General features: G+C 28.9%; 1 protein-coding gene across 1 annotated transcript in view; it reads left to right on the top strand.

The window, feature by feature from the left end:
- Positions 1–16577: 16577 nt before the first annotated feature.
- LOC123697227 (arylalkylamine N-acetyltransferase 1-like) overlaps positions 16578–27507 on the top strand; it is a 31111-nt gene continuing 20181 nt past the window's right edge. The window contains exon 1 of the mRNA XM_045643666.1: positions 16578–16796. Coding sequence (XP_045499622.1) covers positions 16707–16796 — 90 coding nt within the window. The 5' untranslated portion in view covers positions 16578–16706. The remainder of the gene's footprint in view (positions 16797–27507) is intronic.

Raw genomic sequence — 27507 nt, 5'->3', positions numbered from 1 at the left:
ACATTAGGTATATATTATGATAAGCGACGTGTTGCAACAATATCATAAGCATGGATAGTTATTAATTCTAGTTACATTTTGTTCGAAAAACAGAATAAAAATAGCTTGCAACAAAATCTTATCATTTTCACACAAATAAATCAATAAATTGACAATTCAATGCAATTGCTACATGCTACATGCGTAGACGAACATTTGTATCATAAAAACAAACTTGTTCAAAGGACAACATCTTATCGTTGCAATCTTTAGACGTGACCTTTGCATTTGTGTCAATATCTAAATTATCTAAATATCGCCGGGAAGCAATATTAAAATATTGATTATTGTTGAAATACATTTATAAGGGTTGCTATCCATTGCAGCAATCGCGTAGCTATAACTGCGCGTCCACACACTCAACGAATGGTAGGGGAAGTAACGAGCAAAGAGTAAAGAGACATACCTAGTGTGGACACGTTGCTCGTCATGCCACTCGTCGTGCTCATCGTCCTGCTCACTGCTCCCTATTTTGTCTGCTTTTGCGCGCGAGTCAAAGGACCGGCAATACGAGTGCGAAATGAAGAGCGTCGCGATTAATCGCACGTGTAGAGCAGTGTGTGGCCAGAGGGCAATGTGCGATGAGCAGAGCGATGAGCAGCACGAGGAGCATAGTGTGGCGGCGACATAACACTATTAGTCCATTGAAATGTTACATTTTTTTAGGCCTAACCTTGTGTTTTTTAGAGGACGCAATTTAATTTTTTTGATGTGTAGGGGGTCAATATGAAGCTATCGCCAAGTTTGTGGGGTCGCCACCCTTGTCCCGCGGCCGCCATCTTGAAAATAGCGGTTGAAATGGTTTTTACGATATATCTCTTATACTATTTATCTGATAAAAAAATTGTTAGCATTATTTGTTGCAAATTAAATTCTCTACAACTTTGGTCCAGTAACTTTTTGTCGTAGAACTATAAATAAAAAAGTTATAAGCGAAAATGTTCAGAAATTAGAGCTATTTATATTTTTATAGTATTTACGCACTGTAGGTACGTCGTCTGTTGTAATGAATAATAGACCGTCCTCTTCGGAACGAATATCCTTCTTTGTATTTATAATGCGATAATACTTACACAAAAAGTTATGTCCATTTTAGGGTCAGCTACCTGACTGTCGAATCGAACATTGTTAAGTTGTTGTACATGTTTTTTTTGACGCTTTGATGTTTTAGGGCGTATGAAAAATCAACCAATCATATGAGAAATATAGAGTCTGCAACCATTCTTGAGATTGTAATGTTATAACAAAATCCTTCGTTTCCTTCTTAATATATTATTTACCTATAACTTTTTTGTTTTTGTTTTTGTTGGCTTTTAGTAGACAGCAATCCTAAATCGGTCCATAGTTACATAGTAACAATGCTAATTTTAATTAGGAAATTGTATGTAATGAAATATAAAAAGCAAAATTGTTTTAATATGAATCAATTTACATTATTTTAGAATATGATCTAAATTAGATCCATTTAAATAAAATAATTACGGTTCTGTAACAATTTATTGAATAAAATGATAAGGTAAAAAATCAAGAGAGGCTTAATATATGAATGTTTTCAAGGTATGAGGTAAATACTGATGATATTGTTTTTCAATTATTTTGATAAAATTAAATTATAGGTTTAATCGTTTAATCTTTGAGACTGTATTTCAGCAAAATTTTTTATTAATATTATATTGTAAACTAGCTTACCGCCCACGGCTTCGCCCGCTTTGTCTAAAACCGAATAAATCATATATGTACTAAAACCCTCATCTTGAATCACTCTATCTATTAAAAAAACCGCATCAAAATCCGTTGCGTAGTTTTAAAGATTAAGCATACAAAGGGACATATAGGGACAGAGAAAGCGACTTTGTTTTATATTATGTAGTGAAGCACTGTATAAAATGAATAAAAAAAAAACACATTTAAATATCTTATGATCAAGTACAAAATTAATAATTAAACAACCTGTAATAGTACACATTTATATCTAATATTATTTAAATAGGCATGGTTAATTTCAGTGTTTGAAAAACTATTTAATAAAGAGTTTTATTGAAAAACAGAATGCAAAAGTTTTGCTATAGAAATGAATTTTTCAAATGAATGTACGCTGCAAAAACAACCAGGGGGTTGTTTTCATCGCTATCCTGAAAAAAGCAAAGAGAGAATTTACAACAAGGATGTATGAATAATTTAAAAGGATTGGAGAGTATAAAAAGAGCTATTTTTTTACAATTATGTACTTACGATGCTCATAACTATTATATAATATTAACTTTCCATTTCTAAGTTTAACATACTCATATCGGGATGTAGTATTTTACAGGAATGTGTTTTATGAGTTGATCTATCCGATTTTTATTAAATTTGTTTATAAGTTCATGCGGATTCTATACCTACTTCCGTATTATAAAGTTACATAAATTTTTTTAAAATTTTCTATCTACATCTAGAAATAACCATTTTTCCAACTACCTAGATAATAATTCCGTCATTATGTTGAACATTCTAGCTTTGAGTTTCGTGTTAGGTATTTAATTTCGATTTCTATTTACGGATGTCTGAATCTAAAAATATTCAATGCAAAACTAAATAACCAGCTCTGCAATTAAATTTTTATGTTCTATAAATAGCTAGATTTTAATCTTTGAAACGTGATTCGTATTCTTAGCTCCACTAGCTCAGTAACACAGAGTATAAACATTTTAATTTGAATCATAAAAGGTTTCTAACCTAAATGCAAATTAAATAGAATATTAATAAATTACGCTCGCAATGGCCTATTTCGCAAGATATTAATATACAAAATCCGCAACAATATTAGCGAAATTTCTTAAAGCCTGCTAAGGTTAAGGATCCTGACATGTATTTTAAATTTATCATTTATTGAAACGAAATTCAAGCTATTTTCGCTATATCATTCGAATATTCGCCAGAAGCGACTTTAGGGCGATACTCACTCAAACAAAAAAAACTACTTAGGTTTAAATAACTTGTTTTTATTTTATTTGTGTATCGTAAAATTTTCGTTAATATCGTCAAATACTTTTAGGTTAAAATGATTTTTGGTATTGACACATTCATTTTAAAAATCAAGATCTAAATAAAACATTAAAAAATTTTTAAAGTAGGTATAACATCATATGATATTCATTTTTTTAGGTCATAAGCTCAGATAGCTGTGTTCATGTATCTAAAAAAAGCTGTTATAATTGAATAAAGCAAAAGAAGCTCTCGATAAATCACGAACTTCAAATCAATTGGTTGAATGTAACCTTCATAGATCCATGGCGGGGTGCACTCCCAGCCTCCCCCTCAGATAAAAGAGTATACACGAGGCAATTAAATTCTCTGAACCAACGCTGGTATAGTTTACAGTTACTGAGCAAATAGGTCAGGTATTACGTAAGCCCCTTGTGTTTATTTCTCCGGTTTCCATGAAAATACTTATTTCATTTAAGCTTTTATTCGAAACTAGCGGTCCGCCCCGGCTTCGCCCGTGGTACACATTATTTCGCAATAAACGGTAGCCTATGTCCTTTCTCGGGTATCAAAATATCTCCAAACCAAATTTCATGCAAATTGGTTCAGTAGTTTAGGCGTGATTGAGTTAACAGACAGACAGAGTTACTTTCGCATTTATAATATTAGTATGGATGGCATTCGACAGCTCAATACTGCGAAATAAAACTCAATTATCAACTAGTGAATTGGATGGTTATTGTTTCATCTCTATCGTTCACAACTTGTATATATATTTTGGAATCGCTATATTATAATGTAAAATTATATTTAATTAAGACATTTAACAGGACATCTACGTTATAAATTAAAATTTACAATCCATGGATTCCTAAATGAATTGGCATTTACATGCATAAATTATTATTTACGACAGCTATAAAATTTAAAGATCTAGTCAAACATTAGGTAAATGAGATAAGTATACGTTTCTAAGAGTTAAAACAAACTAAAGAATCGTCTTGTTCCTCGATTGATATAATCACTACAGAGCAAGACCCGTAACATTAGGTAAATAATGATTATCATATTTCTTTGCGCCTTACTACTAAATCAATATCGAAAACTTTCTATTTGATCAATTTCCTCCGTGGTTAGTTTGGCTGCATCCGATAATAAACTATGATGTGGAAAGAAATATCTACAATACAGAACCTTAAGTTAGGTATTCAAAAGAGATCATTTATGGCCACAATTAAAATGGATAAGGTCATTTCAAATAATATTAATATTAAAATATTGAAACCAAACCCTAAGAGTCAAGTAGGTAGGTAGATTACCGGTCGGCAATATTTCGTCTACTTAGTAAGTACTTAATGCACTACCTACCTTATAACCATACCATTTAATTATTATCTACAGAGTTCCATGAACTAGCATTGCATTAAACCGGAATGAGATAAAAGATAAAATTAGTATGAGACGAGGATTTTCTACAGTATTGGAATGAGATAGTTAGCCAGGGTAAATACAGAACGTAATTGGATTGGTAATCCCGCTTGCGGTTAGGGCAAAAACCTTAAAATATTTATTTGCTTTTTCAATGTATGCAGTGTTATTCCATTAAATATAGTTGGTTACATACTTTGTGCAGTTTAATTTTAACTAGTTGCGCCCCGCGGTTTCACCCACTTGACTCAGCACCTGTGGATCTTAGTGTGATCATATATAGCCTATCGCCTTTCTCGATAAATGGGCTATCTAACACTAAAAGAATTTTTCAAATTGGACCAATAAGTTCCTGAGATTATCGGGTTCAAACATACAAACTCTTCAGCTTATAATATTAAGTATAGATTCTCTGCAATCGGTCTAGCGAGTACCATGAATTTCATACAAGTGAAACTGTGGTCGGGTTAATTAAATTGAAAAAAAAAGCTACGAGTTGACAACTTCCATCGTTACTGAGAACGTTGAATAAAAAATATGTTATATCCTTGGTTATATCACAAAGGCTTTGCCGTTTAATAAAAGCTTTTCGAGTTTTTATTATTTCAAAGTATGTTTTTCTTTCTTTTATCAATTTGTCAGTGTTGGTTTTGAAAGTAAATAAATACGATATGGAAATTTTACATTTGTTATTGAAATAAATTGAAATGTTTGTTATTTAATAAATTTGAATAGCTACAAATAATAATTAAAAAAAGAATTGCTGAATTTCAACTATATTATAATATGATCGATTGGAAATTATTGCATTATTATCCTCTTTTTTTTGTTGTTTTGCCATTTCTTTATTCATATCATATTCATAAGAAATCGTACTGAAAATTCTATTCATTAATATAGCGGTCGTTTTATAAATAAATAAATAAAACCTATAATTTCCGTGTATGTATGACGTCTACCTTTAAAGGATTTCATTTATCATAAAAGTTTTTGTAAAATCTGAACAAATAAATCTGTGAGTAACATTTGTTTGACCTTCAGTAATAATTGTAATAGTAACGCATTAAAATGAATGTCCAATGCATGTTTATTTTTAACAACATTCTTTTAAGATAAAGAACGTTAATATTAGTACATATTATATAACATAACGAATATAATAAATAATTTCATTTTATTTTTTCGATATATATGAGAGCTACGCCGTAGCGCGTAGCCCCTGATTGCAATGTCAAAATTTAAAACATGCTACACATCTTTTCTAAGTGTGATTTTCGACAATAATTTTTGCTTGGAAATCCAACTGTAGTACTGTACCAGCCAGCATTTTAACGATTAAAATATCAGTGTGCAGTACTTATTGTACAATAAATTCACAATACAAAGTTAATACAATAAATAGGTAAATAAATACATAATAGTTTAGACTTTTAGAGAAAGTAGAGAAAAAAAAGAGTGTGTGTACTTATGTACACGCGTTAGAAGTTATACTTCTTTGGCGTATGGAAAAAATACTAGAATATACAACTTGAACATAGTCATCAATTTTCATACCACCTAGAACTAACTTCATGCTGTTAAATTTAGGTGTCGGTGTGCGCGCAACGTAAAAATTCACTCTCATCATTTTTCTCCATCGCGCCAAAAGAAGTATAACTTCAAAAATATTATTTATTTATTTGACGTTTTCCCCTTTCAATTGTATTTCGATTTATATTTATCGGAAAGTTATATTTCAAACGAGAAAAACGCTCTATTCTAGTGTCCACTTAAAACAACAAGCTAGTATACTGTATAGAGGTAATATATTAATTACTAGCATTCCGCCAGCGGCTTCGCCCGCGCAGTCAAAGAAAAACCCGCTTAGTTCCCGTTCCCGTGGGATTTCCGGGATAAAACCTATACTATGTCCCGGGGTAAAAAGTTGCCTATGTCCTTTCTCAGGTATCAAAATAAGGCGTGATTGAGTAACAGACAGACAGACAGACAGAGTTACTTTCGCATTTATAATATTAGTATGGATTTAACAGAGCGATTGCGCTTACATTCATATATGATAACATTATAATGTACCTACCTATAGGTATTGTAAGCCTGAATTTTGTTTTCAAATGGTATTTTCCTTTATAATAATTGACTCATACGAAACGGGTCTCATTAATTGTAAAAAATCTATGAATAAAACGCGGAAGCTTTAATATTTTATAAAACAAATGGTAATGTTATAACATACGACAATTAAAGTTATTAATCAACCTATAAATTTAATAAAAACGATCTGTAATACTATAGGTATCATGAAACTTGTATTTATTTATGTTTTAATTTATATTTGTGCTCAATTGTATTTAGCATTTCATTTTCAGTAACCTCCCCTTATAACGTTTTTTGAAACTCAGTTATTGGAAACATATTAGAATCTACAAATAATTGATGCAATCGAAAAAAACGAATTGCTGAAATAAAAACCTTTAACTAAACACGTCACCACTTCATACCACTCAAAGGATTTCTGAAAATTCGCCCCTTTATAAGCCAAATGTCAGTTTTGAAGCAAATAGGTAGATGAACAAATTCGCGGGCAAAAAGTAAGTAGTCATATCATGTATAAAATATTAATATTTATGCACAAAAATATAATTGTAATAAAACGATTTATGTTTGACAACCTGCTCAGAAAATTTGCATGTTTTCAACGCGGAAATGGTTGCTAATTAATTTGCGAAACCGTTTCTAAATTGCACGAGTAGAGCACTTTGTATCTATAGTACCTGTTATAACAACCTATAGTCAAAACGATAAGCTACCTATATAGATGCTTGTATAGGAAAAATAATCAATAATACTTTATCTATCCTTTTCTTATACCTACCTATTGTTCCTCTTACATTCTTAAAGTTTGCTGTTGTTGGAAAATGGGAGTATGGATAACCACAGAAACTATAGGTACCTAATATTTTCCATATAGTTCTGTGACTAATATCAAGAAACTTGCTTTGCATTGGTGCTACGTAAGGCGGTAAACTTTTCTTTATTTGCCGTTTATCCCCACGCAACCCCTTAGATGTTAGTCCTCCTATTAGCTTGAGTCAAAAATTGAAATTGTGGTCATAGAGTTTATTTGCATAAAACAACTTCGACTGTATAAAACAAGTAAATATCATCACCGAGAACTACATCTAAATTTTGAATTTATTTTCCTTGAATTTCCTTGAAACAATGAAATTCTTGCAATTCCCAGTAAGACTGAATTAAAAAAATGATTACTAATTAGTGAAATTACATAAATGGTGTAAATTCAACACTTAGGTAATAAAATTGTTTTAACGTATCAAGGCCCGTGTTGTTTATATTTAGTATAAATTTTTATCATTCACGGAGGGCGTAGTTTTTTGTTCACAAAAATTTTTAATTGACTTTAAAAGGTTAACTTTTATTTCGGGATCACGTCGAGGTTTCTTATATTTTCCCTTGCAAAAATGCCTTTAAGTAGAGTACTAGGGTACATAATAAAATATCAATAAGATAAGTTCCATTGATAAGAGGTAAATAGGCCAATATTTTAATAATACATATTTTATAAAATATAAAAATGTATTTTATAAATAAAATAGTATAACATTGAAAAAGAAGCATAGAGAAGTTTACTTTTCTTTTGTATTGTCCATAAAAAAGCAGAAAAATGAACATAGAAAAATAAATTGATATAATATTAAAATCTAATAAATACTAATAAACTGCCCTAAAGGAAAATAGCCAAGGCTTTCTGATGCTGATTACTACTTAACCTTTAATTTACACGAAATGATGAATCACGAAGAAAATAACTGACCAAGAATATAAATTATAACAAAAAAAAACACAATGAATTAATTGTAAACCAAAATTATAGTAGAAGGACATATAAACAGGCCATAGGCGTAACGTATGGCCTGTTTATATGTCCTTCTACTATAATTTTGGTATAAGAATCCAATAATACAGACTTTATAGCCATGGGGTGATTTTTGAGACTTTCAGTCTGATGTGGTAATAAAATGAGTTTTTTTTTCCTTTTCAGTTAAGCTGTAAAATCACATTTGCAACAAAATTGTTCATTATTAACTATAAATTGTATTCAATTAACTTACCTATGTACATATGAATAAACAGTATAAAATCCGCAATAAATAGGCTTAAACAACAATAAAAACATACCTAAGCATTATTATGCCCATTGTTTCTAACTTCCTACAACGGTACAAATACCTAAAGGAAATCGTACATTTACGGACATTAATTAATTGGTACCTATTATATTATTATATAACCAAAATAAAAATAACTTACTTACTTAACCATGAAAGGCCGGTATCAATCAAAATTTTTATATCTTTTTTACAACAACGAAATCCTGTTTTAAATGCACAGCTGTTTTATTCTTTGTTTCTTTATACATCGATGTTTTTTTTATTTTTTTATGATAAAAAAACTGTAAATCGTTTAAAAACTGGAACATAGAAAAAAAATTAATAGTTTCAGTTGAACTTCGTCGTGTTGCATTATTTATAAAACATAATTAAATTTATACCTTTTTCATCAGATTCATAAACAGTTAAAATTAACCATACAATATACATTAACTATATAATTACGATTTTTTTACTTTGTAGATCATCTACGCGGGTGAAGTCGCGAGTGGAAAGCTGACGCATATTCAATTGGTTCATTATCTTGTATTATGTTAATTATGAGTTGTTCATTGTTCATGTAGGTCATGAAAGAGATTAGAAAACATTGCACATTAACAGATATAAAGATATAAGGGAGCTTATTGTCACAGTATTGAATCCTATTCATTCAAAAATGCATTACCAAGTAGGTATGAGAAAATACTAATTTGCAAAATTTAATTTTATTCTCCTCTCGTATTCAGGTTACGTAGACATTATCTTTGGTTATCCGTTTGACAGGAGCATTATCGTTTGGCGAACTCATTTGAATAATACATTGTTAACTTTTTGCTAATTTTGCACACTCAATCAGCTAAAATATTAAATACACGCTTAAATTATTTCAAATAAAATTTACAAGCAGAACATTACTCATATAATTTACATATTATATACATTTTGAGCACATAGCTTTGCTGATGATGTTACATTTCACGGCAAAGATAACGATGTACGACATCGTTTTGCAAAAAAAAAAAGTTTTTTAATCCTTCCAAATTCTGCAGTAAATTGCCGTATCCAATATTTATATATTGCTAGGTTACATTTATAAAATCTTTTGGCGTGAATACTAAGAGGACATTAAAATAATATGTACATAAGGCTATGTCCATAAACACGAGTACATTATAATATTTTGACATATTATTGTGTATTTAATTTAAAATGTTAACTACGTATCTACGTTTTAAGACGTGTTAATTTTACATACTATTTAAAATAAAAATAATACAGTTTGTTTATTATTTCTGTTACAAATATACATTATGGTTTAAATATCTGTATGTTTTTCACGTAAATCTTCTCTCTATCTAAGTAACTACTTCAAAATTTAAATAGAATTTTTGGTTTGAATTTTGACACAAATACAATAATCTTATCTTAACAAGGCAATGCGAACGCTTCAATAGACGTAAACTAAATGGATTACGTGCAAATGGTCATTTCAATGCCTCGTTTGTTATTCTAATTGAGACTTCAATACAAAATCAATTAGTTTTCCTTCGCAAATACCGAGTTTCATTTGCTATTGTGGGAAACATGAATTCATCTAGATTTTTCCGGCGATGTAAAATTAATTCTATGAGCCAAAAATATTTATTCATTACATGTATTTTGATACGCCAAAAAATATGTATTACACATTTTATTAGGTATATTATGATAGTTAAATTGACTTGAATTCATTAATATACTAGAATCCCTAAAATATTATACCGTCTATGTAAGAATTAGTCTTATTCTGCTTAGGTACAAAGCGCTTTTTGAGCATTTAAAGAAATACGTAGCAAAATACATACACAAAATACATATTTGCAGGAACCCGCGTAAGTATTTTGCTTTACCGTAGTTCGTAGCTATTTTATTATCTAAGTTATGTTGTTATTATATTATCATGCTTTGCGTTTAGAAAAAGTTATCTAATAATATGTGATTAAAATGAGGTTCTCTACTGGACTAGTTGAATTCATGTTTTTTAATCGAAAATTTGCATCTTGCTTCCCTACGTCTATTTTAATTTGTTTCTAACGTGTGCATCTAGGACATTATGATAACTTGACACATTTTTATTTTTCTATTTGGTCCAAAATCTAAACACACTGTATGGCACCATCCATCACTCCCATTTGAATTTTGACCAGTGATAAAGTGTAAAAAAAATGTTTATTTTATCACGAAAAAGTCTGAGCACAGTTTAAATGTACTACACTTTAAAAAAAATTCACGACTGTGACTCATATCTGAGAGGCCTACTTAACTTTATGTTTCCTTATAAAATGAGAGAAGTTTTAAAGGGCGCTTTTATCATTTGTTTTTTTTTTTTTTTATTTACAGCCAGCGCGCCGCCAATCTAACCGACCAGTTTTATTCGTCCGTTGATTAACGCTACGAAACGATGTTCATATGATAAAACCTTTTTTCAGTGCTTTGTCTCAGAGTTATAAAAGAAAATATATTTTTTTTTTTCCCACCCTTTAGGTGAATTTTAAGATCATATTTTTTTAATTTTTAATGGCCTGTTTTGTAATGGCCATGCTAAATTCTTCAATTTAAATAGCATCTGACATTTTCCTTTTTTAATGATAACACTGAACATTGGAAATTTCAGCAGGTTTTCATATTCTTCCTTGTAACATTTTTTGAAGATTTTTCATGCCTTGCTTGAAACCTTAACAGGTGCCTAGGTACTCTGCTAGCGTGAATATATTGTGTTTTATGTTATCTGTATCACAAAAACCTGAGAGAACCTTACACCTGAAATAACCTAACAGCCTTCGAAATAAGGACTTATTTCGAAGTAATCAGACAATAAACGATTATATTTTTAGATGTAAAAAGTTGATGAAAGATGACGATGACGATGATGACGATCTTAAAGAAGATGTATATAGTTAAATACAAGCACACTGTTGACCTACAGACATTGACACCTATATAAAATTTATATACATGCTCTCCTTATAATGATTTTTATTAAGAACATTATAGATAAAAATCTAAGCCCTTCACCTGAAATCTTGATTATTTTTATTGCTTTAAATGTAAAGTTTTTAAATATCTGAAAATGCAATCGAGGTGTATTTTTATATTTTAATTTATTCTTATATGTGTGTACATATTTTCTTGTTTTAAAAATATTCTACGTATACATACGTCTTTTAAAAATGGTGGTTTAAGATTTTTCTGTATTTTAGTTTATCGTACGGCGTACCGTAGCTCTCGTCGTTTGAATTTGAAAATTCAGTTAAATAATAATAATATGTACTCATTGTCTGATACATAAAGGAGTTTTATTTGAATTTTAGCCACTTAAATAGTAATAAAATATTACAGGGTACTTCAATTAACACAGTAAATAGGTACTAAAAAGAGCAATGCTTTAAATACAAGATATTTTTTTCAAGAATTATTATTAAAAATGCATGGAAACAAATATAAAGCATTTAAGATAAGTTTATTTGAAGATAATATTGAAGGTGAAATAAAAAATAGCTATCGAACAATGTTATTTAGGTACTTACAGTACGAAATATTATGAAGGAAGTATTGCAAACATAATGCGCACCGTGAAAATATTGAGAACAATATGCACAGAAATCTAAAAATACCAACATAATGTAAGTTTAAAACAAGTATCATAGTAAGTAACAGAAAGGTCCTTGGCGACAATTAATTGTTATCTCAAAAATAAAAATTACAAATAAATTAATCCGCGAACAATTATTAATTTACATCTTCGTAAATATTATAAAGGAAATCGAAAGTAATTTCCATGACTATATACTTATTTCTGAAAGTAACCTTAAACAGGTTTTGATACAAATGAATAAATGATCAAAGTAGGTAATTTATTTTTAAAATTTGTAGGGGGGAGTTCAGCCTGAGAAGGACATGCGATATTTTATAGGCCATTAATTGCCAGCTTAATAAATTACACGCAAAATTATTAATCTATAAATTCAACATACAGATCATAATGAGAGAAATTCTGTTTAGAAAGGACTTTTTTTTTCTTTTTTTTATTAAGGGTTGACTGTTAGAATAATATGTTTTAAATAAAAGTAAAAATAAAAGTGTGCATTGAATTGCGACATATTGTGACGTCATTGTTGCTATATCAAACAGTGTGTATGATTTAATTCACTTTCAATTAGTCATAATAACAATCTTATAAATTATAATGAAGCAAATAATTCATAAAAAAGATAAAAAAGCTATGCAAATATTTAAATTGTTGTCCATACTTTTAATGGAGCTTTGGCAGATCAAGGTCACTGTAGAATAAAATTTCCTACAAAGAAAATCGGCCAAAATCATACTGCACCTATTAAATAGATATTATTAGCGTTACTAGTATGGAAAACGCAAGAAAATACTGAAAAATTCACCCTATTATCTACCGTAATATCCAAAAAAATCAACCATAAACAAGATACTTTTTTTTTATTAAATAAAAAAGTGAGAGTGAGTTAAGTGAGATGGTAAAAAAAAGAACAGATTATAAAATATGAACAATTCACAGTTATTTTCGTTTTAAGACTTTTCACGAAATATCTAGAATATGTAAAAAATATCGTATCCTTCAATGACATAACTTGTATTTTACACGTAACAAGTTTGTTTATTTTTATCTTACACATGTTTGTTTACATTAAATATGTAAAACAATTTTATTACGTAAACGTGTTGCAGTTCAATGCTAAATTTTTGCTAAGAAAGAAAATTAAGCGCGTGAATAAGCATATTAGTTTAATGACCGTAATATTATTATGTATTAAAATAAATACAAAAACGGAATGATAAACTCTAAAGTGACATATTTTTCGGTAGTCTGTGGGTTTAATTATAATCGTTATGTCTATTAATTGTTTTTAAAAAGTCTACACCAAGTATACACAGATTGAACATGATTTATTCGTTATTATTGGAACTTGACGTGTTGCACACAACAAAACAAAACAGTAGTATTCAATATTAATTATCAAAAGAGTAGTATTAATTCCGACATAATATTATGAGTACCTAGTCCGAGTAGAAAACCCCGTATGACTAATATATTTATATGATATAATATTTTGGTTAGTAGGTACCTATTTCCATTTTCTAGCTTATTATATTAATTAATCGGAAAACAGCAAATATTCTATTAGACCCTATTAGACCAGTAAAAGTTTGTATGTAGGTATTTACTACTTATATTATGCTTGCGGATAGTCGCATTGTTTTATAAGGCATACCAGTTGACTAGGTATTATTTCGAAATTTTTGACCAGATACTTGATCAAGTACAGAAACTCAATGTGCATGAATACATTAATGTTATTAAGATTTTAGAAGCTTCGTGTACTTGGCTTATTATAGCAAACGATATTTCTAGAAATGAAGGAAACTATATAGACAAGTAAATGAAAACAAAAGTGCGGCGCTCCGGTCAATGTCCGCTTGATAGATTCGCTTGTAAACTATTCAAGTTGGTTAGACTTCGATGCCCTTTTGAATCTACAATTAGATCCTTGCACTTTATTATTAGAAATTTGTTTCCGTCAATTGATTAGTAAAACTAAATTGATTAAATTGGTGTTCTTTCTTTTTCTAACTAACTACATTATTCAATATATACCTACTAATCATTTAAAACATACATTGTACAAAATAATGCAGAAAATGGAAAAGTTGTAATAAAACCCATAATTTATTAAAAGCCAAGATTTTCTTGATTATCTGCTCCTTTTATTTAAAAAATTAATTGTGAGATAAACAGTTATATAATATCATTGAGTTATATGTACGTAGTAGGTACATATTAACTCAATGGTTATATAAATGTAATTTCTTTATAAGAAAGCTTATACGATACAATTTACTTTTTTTTTTCTTTACGTTCAAAGTAAATGCAATTCCCAATGCAATTGACATTGCGGGAGCTCAAAATAAATTAAATTCGTTTATGACAGGTTCTTTATGACAATATACAATATGAAAGGTAATAGAAATATAAAAGTCTAGACGTAAAACATTGAAATTGAGCTAATTAAAAAGATATAAATTCCTTGAGCCTTGGTGCCTAACCGCAACGTATCAAGTAACAAATTAAAATTGTTACCTACTTAGGTACTAGATAAGTGCTGATACTTATTTAATGTACAATTTATTTTTAATCAATTTCTTGTGTTTTGCGGTTAAATCCAAACACTTCGTTACTACAATTCATGAGACAATTATTTCAATGAACAAGGTGGAAAATAGGTTACGGCAACTTTTCTAAAATTCATAGTAAAGAATAAATTATGGATAAATATTAATAATACACTATTATTAATAAATTTTAATTTATATTTGTCAGGCAGTTGTTGTTAAATTTAAGTCATGTTACAATTTTTTTTAACTATTTTATGACATTTTAGGTAGGTACACTAGACGCATAATATGCTCCCATAGGTAAACTAAAATTATTAAGATTTAAGAGTGCCATTAATTGTTCTCAGTGGTTCTTAATCCTATAACTTTCTTTGTCATATTATTATTTAATATTTATGATTGATTTATTAAGTAATATTCTATAATTACAATTAACAATGAGATAACGAGTATATACATTAAATGCAAGAAAAAATAGAATAATTGTAAAGCTCATTTAAATGCATGCCAATAAATTAAAAGACAAGGAAGTGGTTTCAACCAGAATTAGCCAACGCATGCTTGTGTATATTAGTGGCATAATTTTGATCCTTTAACTACAGTATAGACTACATGGATATATCAAAATAAATAGATGGATCATGTTCAATTGGCTTAAATACCAAGTGCCCTGTTTTACATTACAAAAGAGTTTGTTATGACGTTTGCAAATTAACAAATAATCACATAATACAGACATGAATTTCACACTACACAGTCAAGAAGCAAAATTTGCTTATCAGTCATGGTCGTTGTACCTACTTATAGATAAATTCAGTATATATATATCAAATAAACTTTATTTGTAATAACTATCGTTTTGAAATTAGAGACAATGTATTTTGTTACCACCAAAAGATTATTAAAATGAGTTGAAATCACTCTTTGAATTTATTTTCGTCACAATAAAAATAATGAAACAGATTAGGTATATAGAAGTATTTTCTATTGTCTATGATTTCTCTGTGTAACCTATGTAACGATATCATAGCACAGAATAGTATTAACTCAACAATTAAAGCGCTTTACGAAATGCTGCAAGTGGGTTGCTTCAATAATGCACAGATAATGTGACACTTCACTCTGTGATAGTTTAGTCTTTACTAAAGACGAGTCCCAAATTAAATAACATGAAAATTTAGCGATATACCCAATACCCATACCACGTTTAGTATTAATCTTGCATTAATGCACCCACTATAATAATTTATTTATCGCAAAAAATTTCAAAATAAAACGTTAGAAAAAAATAACCTAACCTATGCATAAATAAAAAAAATAAGTTATGTTTATAAAATAGTAATTTTTGCCGGTAGATACAATATTTTTTATATAAAAAAACAGCAACATGTAACATGCATAATATACATGATTATTTAAATATAAAATTAATCTAATAAATGGTAATGTATGTAAATATTTATACCAAATGTTCATACCAGATGGTTACATACAAATATTCGCATAGTTGACCTCAAAATCAAAATCGCGCATTGTTAAATCAGGCGCCGGACCATTAATCACAAAAACAGCAAATCAAATTACTAATCGCATATGTTTATTTTAAAAATATTCTCCATTTGCATATTTATATGATTTATTTTTTATTCGCCAATTAGATATTTATAGATTTATGTGAAAAATCTAAATACTCCCGGCATATGCATCCGTACAATGGGGCGGATATGAAAGGATGGCAGCGGGGGCGCGTTGAGCGCTACAGCTGCTTTATATAAAAGTAGCGCAGTTTCGCAACCATTCCAACTTCAAATCTTGCCGCGATCCCGTCAGGGACGTTCAGAAATTACAGTTTACGCGCGAAAACTGACAGGCCGTAAAGACAATTAAAAAAAAATATACAATAATTTTTCTTCTTTCATAATGGCTCTTACTAGTGCTCGGAATGTTGTGAATTTGCAAGATAAAGGACACTTCGAACAAGAAAATGAACGGATTACTGAAAAATATACGGTATGTATTATAAAAATGCATTAATATAGGGATAGAACGTTAAATTACTCAGTGACAAAAATCATCTAGTTTAATTAGTTACGATATAACAATGACTATTAATTTAAATACATTTTATTCTTGCCTTTTTTAATATGCGACCGCAATCAAAACATTGTTTAGAACGTTGCAATTTACCTACTATTATTTTATAGCTACCTGCATTAAATTTAAATATTGTGATGACACGTTGCTCAATTACTATTGAAGATAATATAACTAATGAAACTTGTAAATCTTTTATAAGAATATTTAACTTAATAAATATTAACTAGTATCGATCTATGTAATTTTAAATAAAATTATTTTACTTACTTGAATATTATGAATCCTCATTTAATCAAATAATATTTATTTCTCATTGTTTGAATGTTTTACACACTGTATAATATTAACTTTCAACTGAAAATTGGCATGTGAACCGCGCATAATTTATTAAAATACCTACTTATTTACTTTGTAAAATAAAATAACAATAAAACCCTTCATAAATTACAAATATGCACTTCAAATCGCAAATCATCTTGTCTATGATAAAATATGCAATAACGGCTATCTAAATTGTATATGATAAACATTTATTATTGAAACACATTGCACTTTTACAACTGCAACAACAATAGAACATGAATGACGCTGTTCAATTGAATCACTGTACAATAAAAATCAATTGATAATTTTAAGAAATGCATTTATCTCGCGAAACATTTGACTTGATATTAAAACGTAAATCGTTATGTATATATTTTTTAACTTAAATTCAGACTGTTATTATACTTATATTTACAAATAATTTAGCGTCTTACCCTAATTTTCGTTATCAATTCGCCCGGTTAATCTGCGAAGTAAACCTTGCCCTCAAATAAACGACACCATATCAGTCGCAGTTCATATAAATTAGTACATATATCATACATACTTTCTATTTGCGTATATTGGCAATGTACCAGTATTTCTACATATGATAACATGGCCAACCTTGAATTGAATAGATAACTTCTATAACTAATAGATGATGTTGACTTTGCAATCACGTTGTTCGTAAAAGTCATGTTTTAATAAGTTTTAATCTATGTTTTAATTAATAAAAAAATATTAAGTCGTTGTTCAGTTAAAAAAAAACCATATATTAAAATACTAGTTAACAATAATTCATGTCGAGTGTTGACGTGAAAGATATAAAAAAAATAATTACTACATTGTACACAATAATAAAGAAATAAAATTGGATTTGTCACGCCTGCTTTAAATCTTTGTTGAAAGAGATAAACATTCTTATATATGCAACATTAATTCACTCTGAAAATATTTTTTTTGTAGGTATGTTATATTACATACTTATGTTATAGATATCTTCACATTCTGAATTTCAGAACATAACACATTTGTAATTTGCTTATTTACCGATTTGCATTCTACATAACAGACGTAAAAAAGAAGCTAAAAACAATTTATTTTGAATTAACCTCTATGAAAATGTATTGTGTTTTTCACTGGTGAAGCAAGTGGAATTAAAATTTCCAATTTCGATTGATTAAATTTGAGGTAATTCGTGGTTTTTGTGGTTAATAGGAAAATGTTTGCAAATTTTGTATTCGCATCGCATAAGTACGACCCTGATAGGAAGCAAAGGACACAGATATACTTAAATTCAATGCAATGCGATTTTATCCGGTACTTCGTGACTACGAACTAGAATGCTGTATTGTTACGTTCTTCTGTGTTCTAAGAACAGAATATAGGTCCGGTTGTAACATTGTTTTAATCGAAAAATTACATTGTAATTTATGAGTTAACTATTACGTGAGTACTTTGTTTATATCGATTTGGAAAATAAATTAAAAAGATGAGGGTAACCTTCCTGAAATATATTTTTGAGCACCGTCAAGAATTTGTCAACTCGATTAGTTCATGACTATTATAAGTAACGTAGATAAGTAAAGGACGACATAAAATATCACTACTAGGTACATCTTAACTATAGTAATTAGCTCATATGTAAGTAGACCTACATAATTTAACAAGCAAAGACGAAGCGAAGATCAAGCGAAGCGAATTTATTTTATTTTGTAAATATGTAAATTGCAGCAGTATGACGACAATCTATTTGACACACCCACAATTATTAAGTAATCCATAAGCGTCTATCGTTTGTCACTAATCGTATTAGACAAGTGTTAGGATAGGTTTTATTTAACCTACATTTATACAAAATACTATAACTAAATTTTAATTAATAGTTTTAATAAATGGATACAAATAATTCGTTTTTTTCGTAATAGGACAAATTCCATACCCATGAAATATCACCAGTTTTAATAATTTTAATCGAGTGACATACATAAAGAAACAGTAACAATTAACAGTTCATTATCATAATAAAATTAAGCCGATTCGTAAATCCGAATCCTTCGATTCCAGGATAGAAACAATAGAATTACACCTATACACGTATGGATTGATCGATTTCACTTGATGAAACCTTGAATCCAAATAAAACAAACTTTATTAAACATAATAATTATTAACACATTTATTTTAGTATTCTACATATTTCATTCTCCAAACATAACTTGAATATAAAAACAAACGCCTATAATTGAACACATAAATGTTTGTTTGATGTTGTAAATCAATTAATTAGCTAATTTGATTTACACTTTTTTAGTCTAGTGACTTTATTTACATTTTAAATTTATTTGCATTTATTACAATTATGTAAACGACATTGTCTTGAGTAAATCAATCCTAGGTTGCTCGGTTAGCTTACCTAGTGCTTAATTATTTATAACGATTACGATTAATACATATGTGTATCTATGTATTATTAGCGCCCCAACTTCACCTGGGACCCGAGTCTTAGTTTTTGATAGTTTAAAAAAAATTGTACTTATTATCCCTAGCAAGGGAACGAATAATATTACATCAGGTCAGAAATCATTTAAATTATTTTAGATGTTCTTGAGTATGAGATGACACTAGAACGTTCTCTTACCAATTTATAAGAAATTAAAAAATTGTAAAATGATTGTAAAATAAATTGCATATGCTCTTCCGGTAATAAAATTTCATTGTTTAGATGACATAAAGATTAAAACACTCAAGACGATACTGTTCCCGAGATTAACTTTTATCAACAAGGTCATATTAATGCAATTAGATACTACACTAAGGTATACGAAATCGCATTTGAGTAAATTTAACTAAAAATTGTTACGTGCTTACAAATTATTATGTGCTACTAGCGGTCCGCCCCGGCTTCGCCCGTGGTACAAATTTACGTTTTCTCTCCATAAGAACCATCCTCGTACATCAAGAAATGTAATAAAAAAAGAATTAACGAAATCGGTTCAGTTGTTCTCGAGTTATGCGCTTACCAACACATTTTGCGATTCATTTTTATATTATAGATAGTTGTTATAAAACAAAGTCGCTTTCTCTGTCCCTATGTCCCTTTATGCTTAAATCTTTAAAACTATGCAACGGATTTGTATCCGATTTTTTTAATGGAAAGAGTGATTCAAGATGAAGGTTTTAATATATGATTTATTAAGTTTTAGACAAAGCGGGCGAAGCCGCGGGCGGAAATCTAATTAGATATATACAAGGTTGCAGATCCTTCATTAGGGCCACTCTTTTCGATTTCTGTCAATATTATACCAAATTAAACCAAAATTATACCAAATAGAATTTAATAATTTTTTCATTTCAATAATAGCACACAATATCGCATGAATTCGATTTTATTACTATAAATTAATCCTATTAATACATTACGAACAACACTAACAATACATAGATATTAATTATTCAATTTATCTTATTCGAACGTGATATAATATAAGTATTAATTATTTATATAGGTACCTAATGCATAGATTACTATTCTAAGAACCTCATGTTCACACTAAACGTATATTGAAAACGTGCTCTTCACGTTTATTTCTGTTAAGTCTTTAAGTTATGATTATCTACTTTTTTGCTGTACTATTTGTATACGTAAACTTGCAATATTAACGTCATTATTTCGTTTTCAATTTTACACCGAATATTGTGAAAATTTTAAAATATACTACTTGAGCTAACATGGAAAAATCTATATATATAAAAATCAATGCCACTTTTCGTTGTAATTCCATAACTCAAGAACGGGCTCACCTATCCAAACCAAATGCTTAGGATTTGGTCGGCATATTTAGTAGATGGTTTATGTGAAGTTTGCACAAAATCGGTCGAGCGGTTCCTCATTTGTCACATTTTTTGTAATAAATGAATTCAATAGAAACTTTTTTCACAGAAACTTTTTTGAAGTTTTGTTGACAGGAGTGATTCAAGAGGAAAGTTTTAGTATATAATTTATTATATTTTTGACAAAGCGGGCGAAGCCGCGGGCGGAAAGCTAGTTAATCATAATTTTCTAATTTAAAAATTATTTTCTTCATAACTGTACTGACCTACATAACGAGCAAACTTAAACCACTTCATTATTATATTGTGACAGTTCAATATAAAGTTTATGAATAGAACTATTCACTAAAGGAATATAAATCTAAAAACTTCTATACTAGAATATCAATCGAATTAATTCTTTATATGCATTAAAAAATAATAAATAGTTTACTGCCAAATGATTTTAAGTGGCTTATCTAATGAACGAGCTCAGCAGAAGTAAACTTCATTTGCCCTTATCCCAAAAGTTTTAAGTTTGATCGAGCAATAATTCCAACTGCTTTCATATTTTTTTTAATCGCAGTTTTAAATAAAGAATGAGCTTTATTGTTGTTTATATATAAAAATAAGTCGGGTATTCTTCCTGACGCTATAACTCCAGAATGCACGAACTGATTTCCACGGTTTTGCAATCGTTGGAAAGGTCTCGGGCTCCGTGAGGTTTATAGCAAAGAAAAGGTGTCTCTGGTGGCGAAACGGAGTTCGCCCGGTTTGCTAGTTGTTTATAATAATATCGATTGTCCATTTGTTAAACAAACGGTTGCATAATCTAAATGTATTCTACTCAAAACAAAGGATGCTCTAGTTTTCGCAATAAACAGCTAATGTATTAATTAACATAGCTAGCACGTTCTTTATGATAACGTAATGCTAACAAAATATTCAGTCTACGTATAATTGAACTCGTTGAGGGTACTTCCTTTAACAAGCAAAAAGTATCATTTATACTAAAATCTTGATATGAATTAACACTTATCTGTTAACAAGTGTATTCGCAATGTTTTCTAATTGTTCTTGATAAGAAATATATAATGTACTTGGGAGAATAATATATTGTGTGAAATAACAACTTCATATTCATTTAGTAAACATGTATGCAAAGAGGTGGTCCATTCTATCGCAATAAGACAAATTGATCACACTCCAATAGGTATAATTTTATATAAATAATAATTGATTTAGTAAGTAGGTAAGTACCAAGTATATTACAAATACAATGTCAGTGTCAGCTTTCCACATTTGAAACTCAAATGAAATGCAGTTTACATGCAGTTTTCTAAAGGATAACAATAGAACGTACCTAAGTGATGTAAGATCAAAATCGGGAAATCAGTAAAGTGTAAACTAGAGTAACATACAAAATATTAACAATAAAAACAATTATATTATATATTTTATTTATAGCATATTTAAATTGCATTTAATGTTTAAACAGACAATGGATTGCGTTGGAATTATGTAGATCGCGAATAATCAAGAACTTAATAATTTACCAGTCACGGCCGACAAGTATTACAATAATTAAAATATAACACGGAATATATTCATGAAGGAACTGAATATTTACTGCCGATAATAGATACGACCATTCTTTTTTACGTAGAATATTAATTCTTGAAATTTCGATCTTTATTTCGGGCTTTGTTTGTGTTCATAGGGCGGATATTTAATAAATTTAATTGTCCAATGAAATATATCTGTTACTTTCAAAAATACTCCGTTACATTTCGTAAAACTACTTATTTTCTACTTACTTGCTCTTTATATGTAATTGTAGAGTGCTAGAATAAATTAATTTCGTATTTAATTAACGATCTTAGTAGGACCCACGCATTTTCCAATCTGTCTATATCTTTGTTAGAAACTAGTTAAACGCATTGTTTACTATTTTAATCAATTCGCTATCCTTGTTTATAAACAACGATATCCGGACAAATCTAGCCCACGATATGCATGAACCGGAACGAACCAAACATCGCGAAATAAAAAAAAGGTAGGGTAGGTAAGTAGGTAGATTTGATTAATGGTGTGTAAACTGTAAACCTCAAATCATGTAGGTAAAACAATGTGATTTTTTTATTAATTTTCGTCGTTGTTTTCGAAGCAACCGTCTCCTGTGAACATAGTTTCTGGATATCGACAGTTGTATTCAGCGTGTGCTCAAATTTTTCATGACACTTAATATGTAACCAATTCGGAATGTATTTTTTTATATAGTCCATAGGATATTATAATGGACATTCATATAATTAATAATACGGGAAAAAAATATAAGTAGGTAATATTTAAATTAAATAACATGAATAACACACTCGTTGTCTAGTCTCTGTTCAAACTAGCCGCCATGGAAATATTAATAAAGTTCCAAAATCTTCATTGTGTTCTTGGTTTCGTATAAAGACATAAAAATTACATATTTATATTATTACTACTTATAACGATATACGAATAAACAAAAAATAAAAAATAAGGCTATCTATTATTTAAATTTGTGCATGCAGGTATGATATTTTACATAAATTAAATTACGCCTAAATTACACTTTTAACTATATTCAATTAAATTATAATAATCATCGTTTAATTAATATGCGTCATAAAACTAATAGGTGTGGATTTAAAAGATAGAGTTTAATAATAAAAATTATTATAAAAGTTCGTAAATAAAAATTAATAATTAATTTCTTATGACGAACTTACGTATGAAAATAATACTCGGTCTTGCATTCCATAATAATTATCATATCAATTTGATTTTTAACTGTAAATATTTTTATTTTATAGAAGAATTTCTATGTATAAATCAAGCCACACCTACACAACCTATATAATGTCGATATTATGTGTTTCATTGTTATCTCAAAAGTCAAATACATAGGTCTATAGCGAATCGGACAGGATACGACTACCTGCTGTGTTCTAAATTTATCCTACCTGCATTTTTAGACCAATCGGTTATTAATTATTATACCTGTCTTCAAAACTTTGTTTATTTGACTTTTTGACCAATGACTATGCTATGTATTACTATTATACGGCTGGATTTTTGTTACCGTGCATAACAAAACGGTTTATTTGATTGTTTTGGAGCCTAATAAAAGATGCATTGTTATAGATATAAAAATCGCATATAGGATAGAAGAAAGACCAAAAAAATCGCATATAGATAGAAGAAGAGATACATATTTCAGAAATAAAAGAATCACAAAAAGCTTTCAAGTACATATTACACTAAGTACCTACGTGATATCATCGACAAAGTTTATCTATTATTTGTATTCTACTTGTCCCTTAAATCCACCAGACGCTTGTACTAACAATGAAGTGTGAACTGTGAATAAATCGCAAGTCTAAGCAACAAAAAGCATTTGATTGACACTTGCATTACGGCGAGGCGAAAGGCGAGCATCGAACTTGGACCTTGGTATTGATCGTGAACGAGGTCCGTTCACTGCCTTGGGAATTATAGTTAATTGTGTCTTTTTGTATGTATGTCCGTGAAAATCAGATCCAGTTTTGCAAACCTGGTTTAGCGATTATAGATATACTTATGTTATTTTAAATGACCAAGAAATATAGGTATGTGCAGATTTTTTACGGTGTTTTTTAAAGCACACGCGGATACAATTAGTTCTAGTCTAGTACTATCCGGTTTGAATTCTGTTTGCCGCATTTTGGGTATTAGCCGTGACATAAAGCTATACCCGCGAGTTCGCATTTATTTAATTATTTCGACAACAAAATATTACGCTCGTATTCAATTACATAAAAAAATGGCAATATAAAAATTACTTTTCAGGAAACATCCCACTTTAGAAAAAATTATTCACTTTCCAGAATAGCTCTTTTGAAAATATTGAGTAGACCTTATTCTTTTAATACTTCTCATAAATGTTCTACTTTTAAGTTTTAATAAGCAATTAAATTATATTCTTTGTTATTGAATGTGAATGTAACAACTGAATTATTTTTAAACAGCATTTCAACAATTCTTACAACTTCTGTTAGCAATTAATATCTACATTACGACTCTGACATTGTAATTATATAAAATATATACTTTCACGGACTTTTGTTTATTTTTAATTTTTTATAGTCTGACAGTCCCTTGTTATCTCTACTAATTACTTACAGTTGGTTTGATTAAGATATAAATAAATAAAAAGAATGTTTTTTTACTCCTGTATTATAGAAACAATGTTGTTCAAACAACAAGTACCTAATAATTATTTAATATTATTTTACGGAATTTATTTTAAATTCAAATTACATACTTAAGTATATGAAAATTTTATCTATTTAATTTAAAAAATAATAGCTTTGATCAAGATAAAAATAAATAAATAAATGTAATATATAATATATAGTCAAACGTTTAAACATACTATTTTTAATTCGTCGAAATAATCAATGAGTAATCGATATTAAATTAAACAGAGCTTTAATGAAACGAATAGTCGGCATTGAGATAATACAATTTATCATTACATGATGACCCAATCAAGCATTAATTATATTAGTAGAATATAATTTAAGATATTAAGTAACAGAGCCTTTAAACCTTGTAGTGATCTGATGCAATAACATTTAAAGTAGCATGAGATTTAATTGTAGAAATGGCGCTACATTTCTCCTAAATCAAGATTGGACGACGTGTTAGAAATTTTTTCACAAATGGCAGATACGTCTCCTTTTTTTCTTTGTTATTTAATTTTTACTAATTTCTCTTATTTAAAATAAATCGAATATAATCTTAATTCAAAATTGTTTAAAATATTACTTATGAAAATGTAGAGTCTTTGATCTAATAATCCCAGATATTTATGGACATGCCATTTTTCTTACTTACGAGAGATACCTTGAAGGCATTCTTATCAGATTACAAATTATACAACTGTTATATTTCAAATGACCCAATTAACCATACATGGTCTAGGCAGTTAGCACAAATTAGGTCTCGTACACTCAGTAAAACGAGTTATTCACAACTATATTCAATATCAAGGTATATTATACGCCGGTCACATGAGTAATGTTTATAAATAAATTTAATGTTCGTTTTATTCATAAATTTAATTGAGAACTAATTTATTCAAATTCTCAGATAATAATATATGACACCTATAGCTATAATAGCGGTTCTTAGATAATCTTTATAAAAAGCTATGTTCCGCTTGACCCATTTATTTCGCACCAAATTGGAAGCTGAGCATAAAAACTGGAAGATACGGATAGACGTTTCTAGAAAGACCTTGGCTGTAGCTAGCCCACTGGCAGTTTAAAACTAATACTATCATACTAGATCTTTGGCAATTAGTTCCGGTAACACTACCGCGTATCGTGACTCGCTGATACAATCGCGAAACTTCCGACAAAATTAACACATTGTTAATAATGTGCGAATGCTTCCTTACAATAGGGCCTTTACATTTGGAAGGTCTCTCCTTAGTCATAAAGGGCAAGAAAATTCTTCTTAGTACTCATTTTATAGTAAATTTTTACGAACATTTTATTATGCTCTCTTTGATTGCAACTTTTGCCCTAATAACTAATTATAAGTTGAAATATCTATTTAAAAAAGCCTTAACTGTACGTCTAATCCTTAATATCTAATCACTTTTAAGCAAGGTATGTTAATAAGATATGAACTATAAAAAGAGGTATTTTAAATTTATAGAGCTGAGTCCAACTAATTACCACTAAAATTAAATAATTTTTAACATTGTATTCCGTAATAATAATCAGATGAATAGTTTGCAATAATTGTTTTACATAATATAATAACGTGTTAATTAACATGTAAATTGTAATAATATGTTTAACTAATTTGAAATTTAAATTTAAACATAAAATTCACAAAAAAATAATAGGTACCTACTAAAAACATACATTTTTTAATATTTCAATAGGTCTTTATATACCACCTGAAAATCCACACACTTTAACAATCCATGCTCTTTTGATCAGTAACTTTGACACGTTCAATAACTTTATTGAACTACTAACGAGTTATCTAATACGAATATATTTCTTTTAAACAAATTATGGCATTTATTTAATCATTATTATTATGTCGCTAATATACGGAGACCTGCAAGACTCGTCTTGAAAAATATAATAGGTTGTTTATAAAATGCAGATCATCCATTGTAAACGCTCAAGTTATTAAATCGAAAAACATATTCAACTATGTAAATAATGCTTGTTATTATAGTATCATTTAAAGGAATTAACAATTTAAAAGATAACACTATCTAATAGTTAACAGTTAGCACATAATAATTAATTTTATTTATTTAAGCTCGAATGTTCGTCTATCCAAAATGCCTTCTTGCTGTTCTTTCACCTGAAAACAACCGAAGAGCTTTGACTGAAAATTAGTTACCTTCTTAGAAAATTATCTGAAAGTACCTGCAAGATAAACTAGAAAATTTTTACGAACT

Source organism: Colias croceus, chromosome 14, assembly GCF_905220415.1.
Source record: "Colias croceus chromosome 14, ilColCroc2.1".
Taxonomy (NCBI): Eukaryota; Metazoa; Arthropoda; class Insecta; order Lepidoptera; family Pieridae; genus Colias; species Colias croceus.
The sequence above is the reverse complement of the archived record's forward strand: the minus strand, read 5'-3'. Positions and strand labels throughout refer to the sequence as shown.